The sequence below is a fragment of the Acinonyx jubatus genome, chromosome C2, assembly GCF_027475565.1.
Source record: "Acinonyx jubatus isolate Ajub_Pintada_27869175 chromosome C2, VMU_Ajub_asm_v1.0, whole genome shotgun sequence".
Classification (NCBI taxonomy): Eukaryota; Metazoa; Chordata; class Mammalia; order Carnivora; family Felidae; genus Acinonyx; species Acinonyx jubatus.
In genome coordinates, this window is record NC_069384.1 from 68782129 (window position 1) to 68804805 (window position 22677).

At 43.1% G+C, this 22677-nt stretch overlaps 1 protein-coding gene across 22 annotated transcripts in view; it reads left to right on the forward strand.

Annotated features, from left to right (window-relative positions):
* KALRN (kalirin RhoGEF kinase) overlaps positions 1–22677 on the forward strand; it is a 661810-nt gene that overhangs the window by 354917 nt on the left and 284216 nt on the right. For all 22 annotated transcript variants that reach the window (XM_027061042.2, XM_027061044.2, XM_027061047.2 and 19 more), the window contains exons 13-14: positions 988–1162; positions 15294–15489. In XM_027061042.2, coding sequence (XP_026916843.1) covers positions 988–1162; positions 15294–15489 — 371 coding nt within the window. The remainder of the gene's footprint in view (positions 1–987; positions 1163–15293; positions 15490–22677) is intronic.

The following is a 22677-nucleotide window of genomic DNA, read 5'->3' on the forward strand; positions in this document are numbered from 1 at the left end:
TGCGCCTGCTCAGAAAGTGCACCCCTCCTACCTGCTTGGCCAGGGTTGTCCTTTTCTTTTAATGCCCAAATCCAAATCGGAACTCATCCTCTTTGAAACTTTGCTGTTGTCCCAGCCTTTTGTGCCCTGTCCTCTACTCTCCCCAGCTGGGCCCATGCCCCAGTCAGCACTTGACCCTTCTTTTGTGTCCTTTCAGGATTAACAGCCATTATTAACACAGCATGTTTCTGCTCACAGAGCACATTTCCATTCACTGTCTTATTTAACAGCAAACCAAGAAGTGAGCAGGGATTATTAAGTTCACTTTTCAGGAGGCAGCGGGGTCTCCAGGAGGTGATTTCCCAAGGCCACAAGCCCATGTGTGCAGAGTGGGGACAATCTGGGCTTGTGGCCTCCAGATCCTGTGTTTTCCTAACTACAGCTTGGAGCTTGTGGAATAACACCAGCCCATAACTTTGGCATAGCGTTATAAAGTAGATGAATAATTTTGGCAGCCATGATCTCATTTTATTTTAATAACAATCCTGTGAGATAAAACTAGGAAGGGTGATTTTTTTTCATATGCCTTTAATTTGTCTACTCTTACTCATTGTGATTAATGTGTCTACTCATATGCATGTGTATGTGTGTGTATTAAAACTCTGCATATTAGGCTACATATATGTATGGAATCATTCCATTTCCTTAATATATTATGCTTTGTAGAGCCCTTTCCATGCATTCCTTTGTCTGATGGCTTTCAGAGTTCTGAGGAATAAAGAGGAGAGCAGCTAGTCTCGAGCTACAGTGCTATGAACCCCAAAGAGGATACAAGTATCGTTGGTTCACCTACTAAGGAGATAGTGCCAGGGTCACAGTAGGAGTTTGATAAACATCTTGAATGATCCTGTTGATTCATATCCACCTTGCTCAAATGAGGAAGGCCCCCTGCCCCTATATCACTTTTAACATGGAAAGGCCCGTCCCTTCTCCCCCACTCTGCCACAGGGACTCAGCTGTGTCCAACAACAAGACACCCCACAGCAGCTCCATCAGCCACATCGAGTCAGTCCTTCAGCAGCTGGATGATGCCCAGGTACAGATGGAGGAGCTGTTCCACGAGCGGAAGATCAAGCTAGACATCTTCCTGCAGCTGCGCATCTTCGAGCAATATACCATTGAGGTAGAGGTGGCGGAGGGGGGCACTGGGAAAGGAGAGGGAGGGAGTCATGGAGAGTTCTGGGGGGGTGGGCTCCAGAATGGGCTACTTCCTGGTCAAGGGCGCTGCATCAAAGGCTGGGAACGGAGCATCAGGCAGTACCCTAAGGGAATCAGAGGGGATTGTGCGTCAAGGATACATTTTTATAATTAACAGATTCACAGTTCAAATTCTACCATGTTCCATTCCTCTGTCCTTCTCACCTGCTCAGCCAAGAAGAGCCTCTCTGTTTCACTCTCTGTCTGGGATGACTTCACTAAGAAGGCTTTTGGTTGGGATTATGTGGACCCTTGGTACTTTGGTTCCTGAAAGACCATGGAGTTGTCTATTTGAGTTAGTGATTGGATCCTTTAGCATCAGGAGGAGGAGGTAGATGTTAAAATTTGGAGGCCTCCTCAGTTGGTGACCTTGGTCAGGAACTAGATGAAATCACAGAGCAGCCGGGAAGTCAGGCGCCACAGGGAAGAAGACCTTTTCTTCAGTTTGCTTTGTGCTCACTAAGAAGGTAAGTCTGTGCTAAGGCCATCTTGATTCATCTCATGGACTCCTCAGTTCCTTCTGGCAAGGTCAGGATCAGATGTTATAGTATATTTATATCCTCTTTGTGATGCCTATTAATAATGTCTGCTCCACATAATATCCACCTTTTATTATTTTCTGCTTTGAAACAGTAACTAAAACCAGGCCAGGAGGGCTCCTGGGGTGTGGAGAGTATCTAACACCCAAGGCACTTTGTCCTTTTCAGGGATGGCAAAGGGTTAAATGAAAGATCCACTGTCTTCTCTTTGCTCCCTGCTGGTATGGTATTAGGGAAAGCTACTTCTCCACCCATCATTCTTTTACATTTTGTTTTGCATTCCAACCCTCTCCTCACAGTTGGGGCTTCTGAGTGTCTAGGAACGATCTTCCCAACAATATCTGTGGAAGCTTCATGAAACTAATTTGGAAGGAAATTACTTTGTTTTTAAATGTTGATATTCCAACATCCCCAAAACAGTCCCAGGCAGGACCAGAAAACTGCCCTGGCAAAAGATGCTCTTTTCTTCAATTCTGTGACCAAAAATGTTTATATTGAGAATCAGAAATATAAAAGAAAAGGAGTCCTAAAGCAATCCCTCCTATCCCTTATTGTCCTATGATTATTCTCTTCTCAAAAACATACCTCTCCCCTTGCCTCCCTGGAAGCCACTACAGTTTCTGGCTTAAAGACTTCATGGTCTAAAAGGGGCATTCTGGACAATTTCTGGAACAAAGGAAAAGAGAAGTCTTTAAATCTGGATCTCAATTATCCTTACAACTTGTTCTATAACTTTAGGTGATTTTTTGTGTACCCTTTACTTAATTTATTTTGAATCTACACTCAAAAGGATTTCAGGTGGCTACTAGTATTCAAACATATGTTGTAGGCCACTTGGCTTGCTCAGCCAGAGGTGCATGCGACTCGTTCTTGGGGTCATGAGTTCAAGCCCCATGCTGGGTGTAGAGATTACTTAAAACAAATAAACTTTAAGAAAAATAAATGTATACTTAAGAAAATATGTTGAAAGACTAGTAGGAATACTAGTGGAAAGTTAGAGATTTGGGCACGCAGCAGAGAGAACATGGTGAACTTCATGAAGCTGAGTAACAAAGGTAACAAAGAAGGAAAAGAGGGGGTGTGAGCTGTTAATCTTTGGTAATTGGGAGTCAGGCTCTCAGAAATAAGCAGTCACATTTGATTCCAGGACTCCTATCATCCCTCCTTGGCTCCACTTCACCTACCGAGAGTGAATGTAGCCATTGGGAGATGATGTTAGCTGGTGTGGTGATATTGCAATTGTAGTCTTTCTTTACTCTTCTGTCATTCTGGGTCCACATCCAAAAATGCTTAAGAGGAAGGAGAGAATCTGAGGGTTTGGCTGTTTAAGTTTTATTTCATTAGAGGGCATGGTTTTGAGGTCAGGGTTGCTGGTTTAGTTCTAGAATGGGATAGATAGCTTCAGTTTGCCATGAACTACACCCCTGACATGAGCCAGAGGGGGCGGGAGGCATCACCAGGGTATGTCTGCCTGCAGTGGTTCTGGGAAAATCCATTTCCATTCCTGAAAAACAATCCAGAGTATATGCCAAAATTACCCTTTAAAAAACAAAGTGAACTATAAATCAAATACTTTAAAAGTGGATCCTATTTAACTGTTGCACTTGAGAAGCTTGTTTCAATTATAGGATTTGAATTCTTCAGCCTTTGCATTATATAAAACTTCCCTCTCCCCACCCCCACCCCATACTATACAACAACCTGGATACTTGGTATGCAGTAGAGCAAAGTGGGGACATAGTATGAGGGAGATAAAAATAGTGATTTGGTGGCACCCTCTGGTTTAGGCAGTGGCATCCAGGTTTTAGAAGGGGTCTTATTCCCCACTTGGGATATGGCCCAAAGCTTGGGAAATGCTGCATTTCATCTCAGATCGAAATGGAAATCCTGCCAAACCTATGGAGAAGTTGTGCCCCAACTCAATTGTCAGAAGTCAGTTTTGAGGGTGATGAAATTATTTCAAATACCATCTAGTGTTTCACCATGGGCATGAAGAGTACGTCTAGAGAAGAGTCAGAGTGTGAAACTGAGGGTGGTTTCTCTAACGAGAGACATGTTGGAGCTGACATTAGGCAGGGCAGGGCTGTTACTGCAGGGACTTTCAGCTATGGCTTCCTAGAGGAAGCCTTCCTAGAGCAAGGCATTTGATGGACATGCTTGGAATTCCTGGGGATTACTGAAAAGCAGAGCAGGCCTGCTCCCCTGACATCTGGAAATCTAAGCATGACTCCTTAACCATGTCACTGATGCCTGAGATGGGCTAATTAATTTAAAAATTAAGGTAGTACTGGAGTTGCTCTACCAGTCACCTTTTCCTCAGTGAGAATGGTGTATATGGCGCCCACAGTATAACCTGGGGTGAAGTCATAGGGCACTCCCAGTAAGAGTGAAACTTAACTCAAATGTATTAGGCAAATGCTTAAAACTAGGACTGTAACTGCATTCCTGACATACCTTCTTAGCCTCCACGGAGACTGGACAGAGTGACCCATATCAGAACATAATGTTCTGTAACGTTTTTCCTGTACGTTCAGCTTCCCTCAATGAAAGACATTTTATATCAAAAGGTTATAATAGCAGAGACCAATAGTGTTTATTTTGTGGCGGTAAGAATGTGGGTGATTTTCTCTTGTTTTTGAAGCTTCCATGCATTTCGAAGTTTTCTGCAATTGATGAGAATGATCAGAAAGAAATAAAAAATATGTTTAGAAGCAAGACTAGGCCAGTGGTCTCCAAACTCTTTTGATTGTTCACTCTCTTAAAATGTTTTTGAACTTGCAATTCCCTATCTGTGCATATATTAGTTTATGAATGGTACACATGTTCTGCTATCACTGACTAGTAATCTCAGAACTCAGTGTGCCCTTAGGGTGAAGTGTAGCTTTTTCATTAGAAGTTGTGGTTCATATTTCAAATCACCTTCTCGATAATTTCTAATCATTTTTTTTTTTTTGGCCTGGTTTCTTGACAGTTCTGATTAGATTATCACTCTTTCTTTACCCCATAAGGTGGCTGACAGAGTTCAAAGTTCTCTTGTGCTTTCATGCTTATTATTATCTTCAAACTGCAGTTTCTTTGCAGGAAACTTGATAGGCCATGTGTCTTTCTGTGAAGATTAGTTAAAACTAGATAATAGATAAATCTTTTTAACTGGGTTCATGAAAAGAGCAATAATTTAAAATATGCTAAAAGCAACCCAACAAACAAGCCACAGTCAGCCCCTCTGCTCTGTGCGCTCCCGCCCTCCTGGAAGAGCCCTCTCCCACCCCACCATCTGCCAGTGGTTGCAGTGAGACTCCAGCATCAGTCTGCTAGTAAAAGTCTAGGGAAACTTTGCATCTTTCTTATGGTTTAATCAAATATGTGTGCATGTAATAAATATGCACATACATAAGCATATTTATACGGTGAAAATTTTTATGTTATCAGTGGATAATCTGGGACATCCCCCGGGGTGGTCATACTCACATTAGAGAGCACTAGAAATGGCACCAGGAAAGATACTCTAAATAGGAAACTTTATGAAAAATGGGCCACAGTTACAGTTTTTCTTTTAAATCTCTGACTCTATAATTACAATCAAAGTTTGTTCAATGTACCTGAAAATTAATCTGTGTAGTTAACCTGAGTAAGGAATGAAACAGCCAACTATAAATCTATAGAGGTCACATTAGGACTGGTTGTGGTTAGGCTGGGGCTGGGGAAAATATAGCCTTCAAGGAAGAAAATTCTGCCTTCCGGAGGGGCAGTTGATGGAAATTTACTGGTGGTCTCAACTCTTCAATTGGTTGTATGCAAGGGCGTTTAGTGTCTTATATTTGAAAGAGACTGCTCCGTCAGCCTCTTGCCTGATCCAGCTCAATTAAACATTTAGTGAGCACCTAATATGAATCAAAAACTATGTTGGGCATTGAAGATACAAACCATCCTTGCCATTAGAGGGCTAGCTAGGGAGAAACAGAAAAATAGAATCATCATACAATGTGATGATTCTGTTGAGAGAAGACTCATGGTTGGATGAGATCACTGAGGCAGGAATATTTAGCTTAGTCGGGCTGTCCATGGAAGGTTTCTTGGTGAGATTACATCTAGAAGACAGGTAAAATTTGGTGGCCAGGTTTTGACATCTCCAGGGGATGCCACCACTTCTCTACTGGGGTATCTCCAAAGCCTAGATGTGGGGTTTGGAGGGAAGGGAGAAGAGGGCAGACGAGGGAGCTCAGGATTTCATCAGTGTGTTGAACCAGAATCTCCACCCTCCTGCCCTTTAGTCCTAATTATGTTCTCTGGCAAAACAGAATAAATCTGTTCGCTCTTTTATTTGACGGCCTTAAAGATATTTGAAAATGGTCATCATAGCCTTCTTTTCCTTTATCTGAGAAATGTTGAGATTATATAGTTATTTCTACAGTCCTCTTGACTTTAAAAATTTGGTAACTATTTCTCTTCATCATCAGCCCTTCTCTGTGGCACATATACCCAACTTATTCATGTCCTTCCGGATATGACATCGTCTCAAGACACCATGGAGACCTGGGTGCCCTCTGCTGAAGGCAAGGGCCATGCCTTCCTACACATCCTGGGTGCAGTGTGTCCAGGACCCTGGTGCTCTCCCAGAGCAGGCCAGGAGTGAGGAGACTTTTCAGTGACATAGACCCCTGCTTTGGCTAGGCTTGTGCTCCCTTAAAAGCCCCTGGGTGTTTTTTTCAAAGTGCTTCCAAAGCAGTTGACTTTTAAAAAACAAACTTAAATAGAAGCTTTTATACATTTTCCCTCTCAAATTGTACTTTTTTCTTCTTGGCCCAGTTCTTCAGCCTATCAAGGTAAATTTATTATTGCTTCAACATTGTAGCTATTTGAAATATTGGCCAGGTCAGGCAGGGCCCTGTGGCGCTTTACTGGAAGTTTTTCTTTGGTGATGCAGGGCCATCAGGCTGCACAGTCATTCTATTGCCTGGGATCATCTGAGGACCACATCATCTGGTCCACTTTCATAACCTCTTCTTCTACAGATACGCGTCAGACTCTGCAAAGCCATGTGGTGCTCCATGTTTGGAACATGCCTCAAATCCGCCAACATTGTAACTATAACAAGAAAGAAAAGCTCTGTTTGAGAACTGTCTTTGTGGATTGCTCCCAGGGATCACTGTAGCATTCTCTAAATATGCACCAGTTCTTTTGAGAAGGAAATGCAGAATAAATTATATAAAGTAAACCAAAGTCTACACAAAATATTAATTTGATAGTCTCTTCTAGACTTTTGTTAAATTGATTTCAGGATCATTAGGGTAGGGGGTTGGGGGTCCTACTGCTACCATCTTCCTTCCTAAAAAACAAAACAAAATAAAAAAAATGATTATTCATACAGCTTTTGTATTCTGGCAATTCACTTGTTTTTGGTAAATTATCAAAGATCCCTGAAGGAAATTTTTCAGATCACTCTATAATGGGATATGTCTGGCACTGTGGGCCTAAACTCAGTGTGTAATATCAAAGTACAAATTCTATATGCTTATTTCTGGTGAGGATACTGGGGATTCAGTATAAGGAAGCAGATGTAAGCTCCAGGACTAAGTATTTCACTTACACAGGAAGAAAATCACTCTGACATTCAAGCATTGAGAAGTATGAATGAGAGGACAATATACGTTGTAGGAGCTCTTCAACAAAGGAGAGATCTTTCAAAAACAGAATAGATTCAGGTCTCAAACTCCTTAAGAGACAAAGATAGGGACAAAATACCCACTCAAGATCCAGTCAAGACCCCCTCAAGATCAGTCATGATTATATCAAAGATCTCTGTTTTACCATGATGTTAATGAAGAAAAGAACATGAAATTGTTCATAAAAATTATCCAGTTATCCAGATTATCTACTGGAATAGAAATCAGGTAACTGAACATTGTAACTCAACAATTATAGCATGTTTAAATATAAACTGATACTATTTTGCCAAAAATTAAAAATGGTTCAGTGGATTTATTTATTGCCAAACCCTTCTGCTTTTCCCAAAAGTTCTTGCTATATCCCTAGAGGTCTTTATGTAGCTATATAAATAAATATTTTAACTCATTAGACAAGTCATATATATATATATGTATTTCCTAATAAAACAGAAGAAAATGCTCTAATAAACCTTTAAAGTAACATATATTAGAATTCACTAATCTCAACATTTTATAAATTGATTTTACAAACAAAAAGAACTCTCAGAAAAGAGAATACTAGACTAGACAAGAAGAATAAATGACTCTGGTAATTTGGTGAATTTTGGTTTCACAGTGGTAACCTATCAATATGCAAAACCTGTTAGAGATAAAAATAGCTCTTCCCATGCAATAAGACTGTCTCTTTAGCTGCAGCATGTCTTTCCCTATAATCTGGCACTTGTAGGTCAGTGGAAACTATTTAGCTTTCACTCTTCTCATCTTAATAAAAATAATGGCATCATAAAACAGAAAGATGCTCATTTTGCAGTTGACAGCCCTTGTGTTTCAGAGCATCTCACCATAATGAAGTGCTTTGGATCCTTCCTTCCCACTGTTAGTTGGAACAGGATTGGACCTTAATGTACACAATGTGTACTTGAACAATTTCTATGTGGCCTGCAATGCTGTTTGATAGCATTTTACCCACAGTAGAGCTTCCTTCAAGAAGAAGAGGATTGAGTCAAGCCTCCCAAACCCTGCTGCTGCTTTATCAGCTAAGTTGAAGTAATATTCTGAATCCTTTGTTGTCATTTTGACAATGTTCACAGCGTCTTCACTAGAAGTAGTTTTCATATCAAGAAACCACTTTCTTTGCTCATCCCTAAGAAGCAACTCCTCATCCACTCAGGTTTTACCGTGAGACTGCAGCAATTCAGTCCCATCTTAAGGCTCCACTTCTGATTCTAATTCTCTTGCTGTTTCCCCCACATCTGCAGTTACTTCCTCCCCTGGAGTCTTGAGCCCTCAGAGTCATCTGTGAGGGCTAGAGTCAGCTTCCTCTAGACTCCTGTTAATGTTGATATTTTTATCTCTCCCTGTGAATTATGGATGTTCTTAATGCCACCTAGAATGGTGAATCCTTTCCAGAAGGTTTTTAATGTACTTTGTCCAGATCCATCAGAGGAATCACTATCTGTGGCAGCTGTAGCCTTACAAAATGTACTTGTTAAATAATAAGACTTGAAAGATGAAAATACTCCTTGATCCATGGGTTGCAGAATAGATGTTGTTTTAGCAGGCATGAAAACAACATTAATCTCATCATATGTCTCCATCAGAGCTCTAGGGTGACCAGGTGCATTGTCAGTGAGGAGTGATATTTTGAAAAGAATATTTTTTTCTGAGTGGTACGTCTCAACAGGGGGCTTAGAATATTTCATAAACCATGTTGTAAACACATGTGCTGTCATCCAGGCTTTGTTGTTCCATTTATAAAGCACAGGCAGAATAGGTTTGGCACAATTCCTAAGGGCCCTAAGATTTTCAGCATGGCAAATGAGCACTTCAGTCACCATTCAACTTCAGGTCACCAGCTTCATCAGCTCCTAACAAGAGAGCCTGTCCTTTGAAGCTTTGAAGCCAGGCATTGACTTCTCTCTAGCTATGAAAGTCCTAGATGGGATCTTCTTCCAATAGAAGGCTGTGTTGTCTGTATTGAAAATCCGTTGCTTCGTGTAGCCACACTACCTTCCTTAATTACCTAAACTAGATCTTCTGGATAACTTGCTGTAGCTTCTACATCAGCACCTGCTGCGTTGCCTTGCACTTTTATGTTATGGAGATGGCTTCTCTCCTTAAGCCTCATGAATCAACCTCTGCTAGCGTCCAACTTTCCACCTGCAGCTTCCTCACCTCCTCCGCCTTCACAGAATTGAAGAGAGTTAGGACTTGTTTTAGATTAGGCTTTGGCTTAAGGGAATGTTGTGGCTGGTTTATTCTTCTATCCAGACAACTAACACTTCCTCCATATCAGCAATAAGACTATTTGCTTTCTTATCATCTGAGTGTTCACTAGAGTAGCACTTTTAATTTCCTTCAAGAACTCTTCCTTTGCATTCACAACTTGTCTAGCTGGTAGAAGAGGCCTAGCTTTCAGCCTGTCTCAGCTTTCAACATGCCTGCCTTCCTCATAGAGCTTAATCACTTCTATTTTTTTATTTGAAGTGAGAGACATACAGACTCTTCCTTTTACTGAAACACTTAAAGGCCATTTCAGGGTTATTAACTGGCCTGATTTCAATGTTGTTGTGTCTCAGGAAAAAGAGAGGCCCAAGGAGAAGGAGAGAGATGGGGGAATGGCTGGTTGGTGGAGCAGTCAGAATGCACATAGTATTAAGTTCACCATCTTACCTGGGTGTGGTTTATGGTGTTCCAAGGAAATTACAGTAGTAACATCAAAGATCACTGATCACAGATCACCATAACAAATATAATAATAATGAAAAAGTTTGTAATGTTGTGAGAATTACCCGAATGTGACACAGACATGGAATGAACAAATGCTGTAGGCAAAATGGTGCCAATAGATTTGCTCAACACGGGGTTGCCACAAACCTTCAATTTGTAAAAAGCAGAGTATCTGAAAAGTGCAATAAAACAAGGTATGCCTATACAAGGTAGATACCTTCTTCAACCCATGGCCATCATCTTCATCAGGATTACCAGCATCTTCAAATGATTTGGAGAAAAGGACCTCACAGTGAGATTTCCAAATTTGCAGGTGATAGTAAAGAGATAAGTAGATGGGAATAGACCAGAGGAAGAGGGAAGAGAAGTGGCAGGTGAATTTTGACTTGGGTAAGTACAGGATAAAACTTTGGGAGGGGAGGGGCTGAAGTGTGCTCTATACGTAAATACTGGGGAAGACCCAGAAAATGGGAGGACCCAGCGCAGTGGGCACCCTGAGAACAAAGCCCAAGGCAGCTACTAAACCAAGTCCCTTGGTTAGTCTGTGTCAGCAGAATGCTGGATTCAGTGAATCCCATCTGGCAGGAAAGTCTTGGGCTTCATTTGGAAGTGAGGCTTCCCACTTCCCACTGCCTCTTATCCTTTCTTTCTGTTTTGCTCCTTCTCTGATTTCCCTTATGGCTATGGCTCTAGTAGACAATTGTTAGATTAGAAATATTGCCAATGTATCTCTCAAAGAGGTCATTGTATCCTAACACTCCAATTAATTCAGGAGAGAGAGGGAGATAGGAGCCACTGGAGCCAAGAGGGGAACTGAGTGGGCCAGAGCTGAGATGGACCTAATTGAGTGGAAGGAGAAAGCAAAATAGGGTGATTGAAAGCTGAATGCCCTGTGGGCAACTTGTGTTCTATCTTTCATTCATTTGGTTCAGGCCCTACTTTTTGCCTTAAACAAATTCTTTCAGGTTTCTTTTCCAAATGGAGTTAAATGGCCAAATTAATTCCCTAGTGCGGGATTTTCTTTTCATGGTCTCTGTATCAGCAAACAAGTCCATGTTTGATATTACAAAATAAGCCAGAGAAAAACATCTGGGTCTGGGGGTGGTCGTGAAGCTCTTCACGTCAGAGGGTTTACTTTGAAGAGTGGTAAGGACTTGAGCAGACTAGGAGAAGAAACAAGGGCATTTCAGGGCAATGGGACCAGGGAAGGAAGCTGGAGAGGGCAGAAGCCAACTCTCAGGGTCAGCGAGTAACCAGCTGACTGGTTTATGTAACAGAAGAGCATGAGATAAGACTGGAAAGCCAGGTTTGTTCATTAACAGTAGGTAAGCTTTAGGTTCGAAAACAGCTTTTTCTTAAAAAAAAAAAAAAACAAGTTCCCCTGTTGTGTACAACTCTTGCACCTCAGAAAGAGGGTAAAAAGGAAGAATGCAAAGGAAGAACATCTTTTGACAAAACATAAAATGTGCAGGAAAGAAGATGAACTCCAGCAACTACTAGAAATACACAAATCAGACTTTTTCAAGGATCTGGGCATCACTGCTTGGGGGTAATTAGAAGAGCCAAACAAGAGAGAAAAGAGAGCAGACCCCAGAGGGACAGCCTTAGAAGTCAGGCTGATGTGTTGAGTAGCCTCTTGGAATTCTCATCCTTTGGGCCCTCAACCTAATGATGTCAAGGTGGTTAGGGTAGAGGAGGATAGGGAAAGGGAGAGGGAAAGAATATAGAAACACCAGCTTCAGAATGCTGGACATGTAACACATTTGTTTTAGATTCAGATTCCCAAGATCCCAGATTTCTGAGGCTCACTCTCCCAACTAAAGAACTTCAGCTGTGTCCTGCTCCTTACCAGGAGCCTCAACACGTTCTTCTCCACATACTCCTGCCTTTGGACCCCTGTGGAGTCTTCCTGAAGCAAACAGACCCTGCATAGACTCAGTTTCATGGAAACAAAACAAAACTTAAAGTTGAAAGAAAAAACAGGCTCTTCTTTCATGCTTGTTGTCTTTGTTTTATTCTAATTTTCTTTAGTTTATAGGTCAGGAAATAGGCTAAAAAAATTTATTTGGCTGTTGTCAGTACAATATCTGATAAAGGACTTATCCAGGATATATTAAGAACTCTTATGAGCGCGTGTTATGGTGAGCACTGGGTGTTGTATGTAAGTGATGAATCACTGAAATCTACTCCTGAAACCAATCTTGTGCTGTATGCTTACTAACTAAAATTTAAATAAATTTTTAAAAAAAGAACTCTTACAAATCTATGAGCAAAAGGTAATTAACCTAGTTTTTGAGAACTGGCCAAAAGATGTCAAAAGACACTTTGCAAAAGTGGATAAGAATGGCCAATAAGCATATGAAAAATGTGCTCACCATCATTAGTATCCTAAAACCATAATGAGATATCACTTCATGCCCCCCAGGATGACTAAATTTAAATAGACTGATGATACAAAATGATGGTGACGATATAGAGCAACTGGAACTTTCACACATTCCTACTGGAATATAAAATTGCTGTTGGGAATGTTTAACATGCACCTACCTTGTGACCCTATGACTTCACTCCCAGGCAACTCTCAAGAGAAATGAAAACATATGTCCACAGAAGGACTTGTATAAGAACGTTCACATCAGCTATACTTATAATAGGCAAACACTGGAAACAACTGAGAAATAACCCAAACGTTCATCAGCCAGAGAATGGATAAATAAATTGTGATACATCTATATAATGGAATACTATTTAGCAGTAGCAAAGAATGAACTACTCATACACATGACAATATGGATGAATATTAAATATAGCATGTTGGGGTACCTGGGTGGCTCAGTTGGTTAAGCGTCCAACTCTCGGTTTCAGCTCAGGTCATGATTTCATGGTTCATGAGTTCAAGCTCCACATCAGACTCTGCACTGGAGGCATGGAGCGTGCTTGGGATTTTGTCTCCCTCCCTCTTCCCCTCCCCTGCCTGCTCTCTATCTCTCTCTCAAATAAATAAACATTAAAAATAAATAAATATAGCATGTTGAATACAAGAAGCCAGACCTGAAAGAATGCATACTGTACTATTTCATTAGTATGAAATCCAAGAATAGGCAAAACTACATCCATGGTGATAAAAATCAGAATATGGTACCTGAGGTATGTCAAGGAGTGGAGGTTGGCAGGAATTGACTGGAAAAGGGCACAAGCACACTCCCTAGGGTGATGGAAAGGTCCATATTTTGTTTTTTGGTAACGGCCACATGGGTGTATAAAATTGTCAAAACTCATAGAACTGAATGCTTAGTTAAATATGTGCATTTTATTGTTATGTAAGTTATACTTAAACTTTCTTAAATACATGAAGGAAAAACATATATGGGCCTAGTCTATATACAGGCCTATTCATCCTATAAATCAATTATCTCTCTTATTCTCATTTTAATTCCTTACTCTAGTTAGAAAAGTACTTTTAAAAGATGGAATACAACAAAATCCTGTTTTGTCTGTCAACCTGCTGGTTCCCAGATCCCCAAGAACTCCCCAAGATAAGTAGATACTAGGTTTTCCTGCTGAGCTCAATGGATCCCTTAGTTGACCTGAAAAGATGTGGGGCAATGAGGTGGGAACCTAGGACAGGAAAGGTGGTATTTTTACAATTCCCCCATCTTTGCTTCCAAGACAGCAACTACCCTTTCCATGAAGAAAGGTCTTACTGTTAGACAAAAAATGAAGTCCTGTGTGCCCCAGATGTCAGCCCCTTGTGCCAGACCACTTGTCTATCCCATTCCAGTCTGCATGGCCCCAGCACAGGATAGAAGTGTGCCATCTCCCAGCTGCCTCAAGCTGGTCTTCTCCCTCCCTCTGTCCCCGGATGTTCCTGGAGCAGTAGTAGTTGTCAGCCACAGGTCAGTGGTTGTGGGGGTGGGAGGGGGGAGATGCATAATAATGGAAATCACTGAAGGGGACAGCAGGGGGGAGTGTCTAGGATTCATGCCTAGGCTGCCTGGGCCATACTGCAACTGTCTGATGTGGGGTGAGGCTTTCATTCCCTCTTCTCAGAAACGAAGGTGATGGTCCCTGTGCCATTTCCTTCACAGGGCCACCTGGGGGTATGAGCATGAGACAGCGACCCTGAAAACCATGTCAGGAGAGTTCTTTGATTCACAGATCAGGTGGAATTGCTTTTGTTCAGTACTGCCGAGTTCCCGTCTGTGAATGACGGCAGCTAGTGTAGAGGAAGTGTAGGATTCAGTCTCTCTGTGCAGTCATGTGTTCGAGGGTGAGCCAGGGGAAGTCACATGGGTGAAGGTACAGAGCAGTAACCAGTTGGCAAGTTTGTCTTAGGGCAGGGTTTTCATTCGTTACATGCTTCAGTCTTCATTAGAATCATGCCTTTTTATAGCATATATCTGCTTGGATTTCTAGAAGTCTGCTCTTGTTTCCACCTTTAGTCACCATCTCCAGGGATTAGCCTTTGCAGACAGAGAGTCCTGCACAACAGAACAAGGGAACCACATGGGGCCCCTGGGTTTGATGTATACCAGCTCTGATTGTGTAACCTGGGGCCATTCACGGGTTTCTCCAGCCCTCAGTTTCTGTTTCTCAGAAACAGTGAGACGTAGATATTTAATTTCTGAGGTCCTCTCCAGTGATGAGATTTTTTGAGTAACACCGTGGTATATTGGACAAAGAAAAAGAATTGAGTTATATCCATAGGTATGTTCCTCACTAGCAGGGTGAATTCCATCTGTCTGGGCAGATTCCATCTGTCTGAGTGAACACCAGCTTCCTTTTCAGTACAATGGACCTGGAGATCTCCACCCCATGTGCCCGCCTGGGTCATTGTGGGGGTGGAATAGAATGGGGTAGGCAAAAATTTTATAAACGGTAACTTACCATCCAACATTTGCTGTTGTTCCTGTGCTGCTATCAACATCAAAACACACGAAGGCATGAAACACAATTACAGGTGTGCATATGTGGGGGTGTGGCGCTGGTGCTTAAGTGTAGTTTAGGAGTCAGACAGATGCAAAGCAGGGATGGGTCCATGCATGGGCTTGGAATGGGTGAGCTTCAGCTCAGCAGGCTCTCACGGACCTGAGAGCCTATACTGACGGTCGTTCCCTAACAGGTGACAGCAGAGCTAGACGCCTGGAATGAAGACTTGCTCCGGCAGATGAATGACTTCAATACAGAGGATCTGACGCTCGCGGAGCAGCGGCTGCAACGCCACACAGAGCGGAAGCTGGCCATGAACAACATGACCTTCGAGGTCATCCAGCAGGGTCAGGATCTGCACCAGTACATCATGGAGGTCCAGGCCTCAGGCAAGTGACCTCTCCCATCCTCCTCCTTCTGGCAGGGAGGTGATGAAAACAAGAATGCCAGCTTGACTCCAACCAGCACTCGTACTCTGCCCATTCATTCTATACCCTCCGACACAGGAACAGAGATTTTTGCCATTTTAAAGAAAAGAAAATTAAAGCATGAGAGCTGAAATAACATGTCTGAGATTGCCCCGTTAGGCACCAGTAAAGATGAGGATAGGTTTGGGGCGCCTGGGTGGCTCAGTCGGTTGAGCGTCTGACTTCGGCTCAGGTCATGATCTCATGGTTCGTGAGTTCGAGCCCCAGTCGGACTCACTGCTGTCAGTGCAGAGCCTGCTTCAGATCCTCAGTCCCCCTGTCTCTCTGCCCCTTCCCCACTCGCACTCTGTCTCTGTCTCTCTGTCTCTGTCTCTCTCAAAAATAAACATTAAAAAAGGAAGATAAGGATGGGGCCACAGTCTCCTGGTGCTGTGCAGAGAATGGGGAACACAAATCTTGGAAATGAGCGCTGATTAAAAAACAAATGGCGGCCTGCAGGGACAAACCAAAGGGGCTCCAAAAGCAGCCAGCCAGCCATGTGAATTGCATTCAAATGTGTAGACATGACACTTCTACTCCCCAACCTCCCTCTTCTGCTCTGTCCTCCAACCCCAGCGCCGGCTTCAGGTCTCCAGTTCAGGCCTCTCACAGACCTGTTTTCCTTATCACTGGTCTGTGCATCAGTGTAAGAAGTGATGATAAAAATTTATGGCAAGGTCGTATAATTTTATAACTTCTCAAAAAAACAAGGCTGAGTTACCCAGATTTCACTTCTTTTCGTGTTCAAGATTTATTCACTATTTACCCAACAAATACATGAACCCTTCCTGTTACACCTGCCGCTCTCCAAAATGGCCTTTGGTGTTAGAACTGGAGAGAGCCATAGCTGTCCCATGGTCCAGCTAGTCCAGAAGACAAGAAGTCACTCATGGGGGCACATGAACAGTAGAGTGCTGGAACACAGTCTCTGCACCTAAACCCACTCATTGCTTTCACCACTGGGTCCTTATTGGCTCAGGTTTCTCACCCTCCAGCAAGAAGCAGACGGGGGCTCAGACCATCAGCTCTTTAAAACACAGTTGGTCCATGTCCCTGTTGACCGTGAAGGATGTTTAGAATCATGAGAGTGTCAGGCAGACGTTAGCCTGCAAGCAAACTTGACTGTAGGCTACTGTGTTTGTTTGAATGACCTGAAGGAATACATAACAACATTCAAAGAAACTTCACTTCTAACCAGAGGAGAGACAATCTGGTAAATTCTGTTCACTTTGCTCAGCATAATCTTGCCGTGAATTTTCATTTGTGTTGTGAACAGCTGCGGCTGCCCAGGCTTGTTTCCAGGGTGTAGACTGTGCCCCGCATAGCCCCAAGAAGGACCATTCACATTGCAGTCTTTCTGGGCACTCGTTTAAAAATGGCAGTGCCAGGCCCCAAGTGCAAATATTCTGATTTAACTACCTCTGAATGGGTCTTGCGCGTCAGCAAAATCTCCTCAGGTGACTCCACTGTGCAGCCAGCGCTGAGAACCACTGCTTTTATCATGATGATTAAATCACAAGAGCTGATGTCTGGCGTGCCCTGGGACAGGAACTTTCAGGTGTGGTCCCCATATTGGCAGCATCAGCATCCCCAGAGAACTTGTAAAAAATGCAAGTTTGAGGGCCTGTACAACCTGCCACATCAGAATCTTGGGGTGGGGCCCGACAATCTGTGTTTCAACAAGCCCTCTAGGTGGTTTGAATGCACCACTGATCTAGGATCTACTCAGAGTGTGGGCCCTGGACCAGCAGCACCAGCATCACTTGAGAGCTGATTAGAAACATAGAATCCCAGCCCTTATCACCGACTTACAAATCTCAATCTGTACGTTAACAAAATCTCCAAGTCTATCATGTGCACGTTAAAATTTGAGATGCATGGTTGGTAATGGCTTGTACATCTTTAAGGTCTTATTAGGGAAGGAGGGGGGAACAATGATCCTTTCTGTGATTGAGAGCCTTATCTGGACTCAGGGTTTCACCTTAGAGCTTGCCCTCAGGGTGCTCACAATAGCTGGCTCTCCAGCTCAGGCTGGGAACCAGGAGAGAATGTACACCTAGTACATAGGAGAGAAGCTGGGATAGAGAAGCCTGGCAGGGATGCTCACCCATCGTCCCTCGGTATTGATGCATCTGGCAGGAGGAAAGCTTGTCTGCCTACAAACCGCAGCACTTTATAGCAGGGGGCTGACATGACCTGGACAAGCCCATCTCTGTCCCAAGAGCCAGGTATCCATGGTAACAGAAAGACTACCAGGAGCTGGCAGTCCCTGAAGCTGCTTGTGACTGAGGGTCAGCTGTGCTTGGTGGCTTCCTTAACCTTGAGGGCTAAGTAGGTGAAAACACCCCAGGCAGATGCGCTGCCCACACCCACAGTATCCTGATCCAGAAATGAGCTTTGTCAAAAGAGGCTTGATTGGCCTCTTCAGCCCTCTCTGCTGGGACTGGCTGTTCCCTCATTCCTACCACAGCTAGCTAATCAGTCTGTCATAGTCCATGAGGCTTCAAAGGGAATGAATCCAAGGGTTTCATGCAAGCTCACTTCCTGTCTGCTGCTGAATGCCTGGGCCTGCAGAGAATGCATCTACCTCCTTTCCGGCGTGGAAGAAGGGAGATCAGAGTTGCACCAGGGCTGGGGGGTGGGGTGAAGGTTGGGGTGAACTCAGGGTGGGTCTTGCCCCCCAGGTGGTTGAAGAATGCATGACTTCAGAGACACAGGACTGAGGCAATAAATGTCTTCGTCATTTATAATGTGTGTTTAATAAACTATATTTGAAGCAAAAGGTAAATAAACTGTTGTAGAAAAAGGACAGTTAAGAAAATTAAGCATTTGGTGTTTAGCCCTCCATGCTAAATTAGTTAAGGGCTTATGCTTAGATTTTATAGGAATAAATGGAAGTAGGGAATCTCCATATATTTATTTTCAGGTGTGAAATCTGTAACGTTGAGGCAGGTTCCATTAAATCCCTCTGGTGTGCCCATAGCTGTAACCAAAGCAAAAGCCGTTGCTTAAGTCAGCATTAGCCTTAGGACTAAAAGGCGAATCCTGAACACTTTCTTCACTTGCTCATGGTTCTTCCTCACTCTAGCATTATCTATTTCAGCCTCAAGTTGGGAGGTGCCAGGTTTTGCTGGAAAGAGTCAAGTTAGAGAAAACATACTAGGTGAAGTCAAGGTCCAAATCCACTATCAGCAAACAGTCTGCCTTGGGAAGTGCCTGTTCTTTCTCTTTAGACCTTTCTTTTTCTGTCTAGTGTGGGAGGTGGGCCTGGATTCCTAAAGTCCTCTCCAACTCTTACTTGCCATGATGATTCAGCCTAAGCACCCCCGTTGGCCATGCCACAGCTCTCTCCAATGAAATCTGACCATGTGGCTATTACATGTGACCTTATAAGAAGAGAATAAGAAGAGCTGCATGTTCAATGGATATGTTGCTTTTGTGGTTTAATCAAAGCATCAAGCTCTTTTTTTTTATGTTTATTTTTAAGAGAGAGAGAGTGCACAAGCATGAGTGGGGGAGGGCAGAGAGAGACAGAGACAGGAGACAGAGAATCTGAAGCAGGCTCCACACCCTCAGCACAGAGCCAGATGGGGGGCTTGAACTCACGAACCATGAAATCATGACCTGAGCCAAAGTCGGACACTTAACCGACTGAACCACCCAAGTACCCCTCAAGCTCTTTCTTTATGTGAGGTTTTTAAAGTGAAAACTTTTGGGGATCTGTGGCAATGATACTTAAAATTTACTGTGCTTGGGAAGAACCCACCCCTGGAATTTGAATATCAATAAAAATAAGTTTGGTGGGGATCACTCTTCTCCTCCTTGAGCATAGAGCTTAGAGTACAGGTGGGACAGGAAGAGTGCCTGGGTTGGCATCCAGCCGTACCCTTCCCTGCCTGGGTGTGCTTGAACATGCTGCCCCATCTCTCCAAGCCTCACCTTCCCTGGAAAATGGCAATCATAAGAATACCCACCACGTAGGGTCATCGTGAAGATGCAGTGTGATAATATGTGAGCATGGTAAGGGTTCAAGAAAGTTTGATAACTATGACATACTGCACTTGTGTTCTAGCACATACTGTGTTCTGTTGCAGTTATGTGTTCCTGCAGCTTCTCCAGCAGCCTGAGGGCAGGACTCTTTCTTCCTTCTCTTTCCATTCCCACCATCTAGCAGAGTGGTTATGTCTTGTACTCACAGCAAGTTCTCAATAACAGTATTTGCTTAGTTAATGGAGTGAACATCAATGCAGTGGAAGAGATGTGTAAAAATAACGGGACATAAATAATTTCACTTGCATTATAAAAGGAAAGAAAAGCCTCGTGTTTTTTCCAAAAGAGGAGCTACTCTAGGGTTAATGGAAATGTGGATCTGATGGGGGCTGAGTGGAGGGGAAGAGAACTTAGATGTAAAACAATGGTTCTTAGCCTGGCTGCATATTTAGAATCACCTTCAGAACTTAAAAGTACCACGGTCTGGGCCCCATTCCTCAGGGATTCTTGCTTAATTGGTCTGGAGTGGGCCCAGATTTTTTTTTTTAACTTCCCAGGTGATTCTAATATATGGCCAGGGTTGAGAATGCTGTTCTAAAAACCCGATTAAAAGATTTTGTAATTGCTGAACTGGGTGTTACATTGAGGGAACTGCACAGAAAGAGGAGTGAGGAGGGGAGGAGAAAAGAGAAAGTATATTCTCTATTGGAGGCAGGCTGATGTTTAAAGAACACACAAAGAGTTGAAAGACATATCTCTGAGTAGCATAGCCAAGAATACCTATACCTTACCCTAGACCACAAGCACCTCTCTCCTGGAGGAAGTTTAAGTGGTACCCTCAACCCGGCAGCAAAGGTAAGTATAGTGACATTATTAGTTGTGGCCTCAAGCTCTAAACAAACACAGTGTGGATCATTCTGCTGACTGAGTGTAGCATAAAGAATATCTCTGTCCCTGGATTGCTGGCCACTATACCCTCTTATCCAGTGGTTTCCCATCTTGGTTGTGTGTTTGGATCACCACAGGAGATTAAGACTTCCTGGTGACCAGGTCCCCCACCAAGACAGTCTCCTGGGTGTGGCCAGGGCATGGCAATTTTTAAAATTCTCCAGATCTAAAGTGAGTCAAAATTGAGAGCAGTGGTCTAATAGCATTTAGACCATCACAGTTTCTAATGATGTGCACTGAGCAAGTCCATAAACACCTCACAATAAGATTTTATATTTACATTTTTACAAGCCTTTCAATGGTTCCATTGGTAATCAACAATGAATATGTTGTAATTAACTCAAGGGAAAGGAAAAAAGTGGGAACACAGATATTTTGAGCCTACTAAATGCCAGGCACTGTATATCCCTAAACTTATTTAGTCCTATGACACCCCTAGAAGACATTGTTGGGATTGTTTTTACCCAAGCTCAGAGAGGATTTCGAGCCTGGAAATTCACTGTTAATAGGGTGCAGAGCATAGATTCAAACCTAAGTTTGTCCTTTCCCAGAGTTCGCAGATGCTTTCCACAGTAGGACATGACCTGAGCCCTTTCCTGAAGAGGCCCATACATTCACTGAAGAGGTATTTATTGGGTGTTATGAGTCAAGCACTGTGCTAGGTGCTAAAGATGCATAGATATATAAGACATGTGGCCGTAGCACCAGGGAGCCTGCATTCCTGTGAAAACATGGACAAATTCATGAGGGAACACCCCCAACAGTGTTCTAGTGGAAGGATCGGTAGAAAATACCATGGGACACATCATGGGGCGCCTGGGTGTCCCAGTTAGTTAAGTGTCCGACTTCAGCTCAGGTCGTGATCTCACGGTCTGTGAGTTCGAGCCCCACGTTGGGCTCTGTGCTGTCAGTTCAGAGCCTGGGGCTTGCTTCGGATTTTGTGTCTCCCTCTCTCTCTGCCCCTCCCCCACTCATGCCTTGTCTCTATCAAAAAATGAATAAACGTTAAAAAGAAAAGAAAAAAGAAAAGAAAAGAAAAAAGAAAATATTGTGGGACACGTCAACACAACTTGCCCTAAAGAGACTGACAAACTGTTTCATTACAGATAGGTTCACTGCTTGATGGAAAGGACAAATGTGTCTTGCTGCATTTCGGAGAGCCCCTAGGAAAACAGGACTGTGACTAAATTGAGAACAGTAATGTAAACACAAGCAAACTCCATTTGCTGTTGATTGATGGATATTTACCAGTTGATGAGTTCTGACTGGGACTCATGCCGATGCATTTGGAGGCACTGGGAGGGAGGGGTGAGCTTCTCTCCTTCTAGGTGCCACTTGATGTACCTCCCATTCACTTCATCTACAACACGATGTGTTGTTGAGCACAGAAGTGCAGTAAGCATGGTCTTCACCCGTTTTATTTCCTGTGTTCATCTCTCATAAAATAATATCAAGGGAGGTAGGTGCAGGTGAAGGGCTTGGGTCTCGGGGCAGGCTGGGAGCCGGCTCTGGATGGTATCCTAAGCAGGTGCTGGCCCCTTTGATGAGTTACCAGTTTAGAGGGCCCATTTACATGCCATGTGGCAGAGGTGAGCCATGGGCTTCCCAGAGAAAGACACTTTGTCCAAGCCTAGCATACTAAACACCACAGATGCATGTGGAATGAAAACAAGCTGGAAAAAACCTGCATTGTGGCTGGAACCAGGGAAGAGTTTCTGCTTCTGCAGATGGATCTTAAATTACATTTCCAGAAAGTAAATATGGAGGCCAAGGGTCATTGCACTATGCTGAGCACTGCAGAGATAGGAATTTTTGTGTTCTTATTTTTCCTTTCAGTCAAGGAGATGCTCTACCTTGTCCCCTTGGTAAATGAAAATAGTAACTTCAGGGACTTGACTGCCAAAAGAACAAGCCGTTCTTTTCTGTCTCCTACCGATATTTCAGGAGCTGGGATTTGGAATTATGAAACTGGTAGAAAAAAATAAACATGAAAAGATACTGAAATTATTACCATGTAACACCAGAAAAGAAATTTTTCCCACTCTTCCATATTGTCCTTATATAAAACCCTATTTTTTGCCTCTAGAAATGAAGTTCCTTTAGCACGTGTACACTCTCTTTATACTCCTCCTCCCCGTATCCGGCAGGTGTGTTGGTGGTGATAGTAATGAA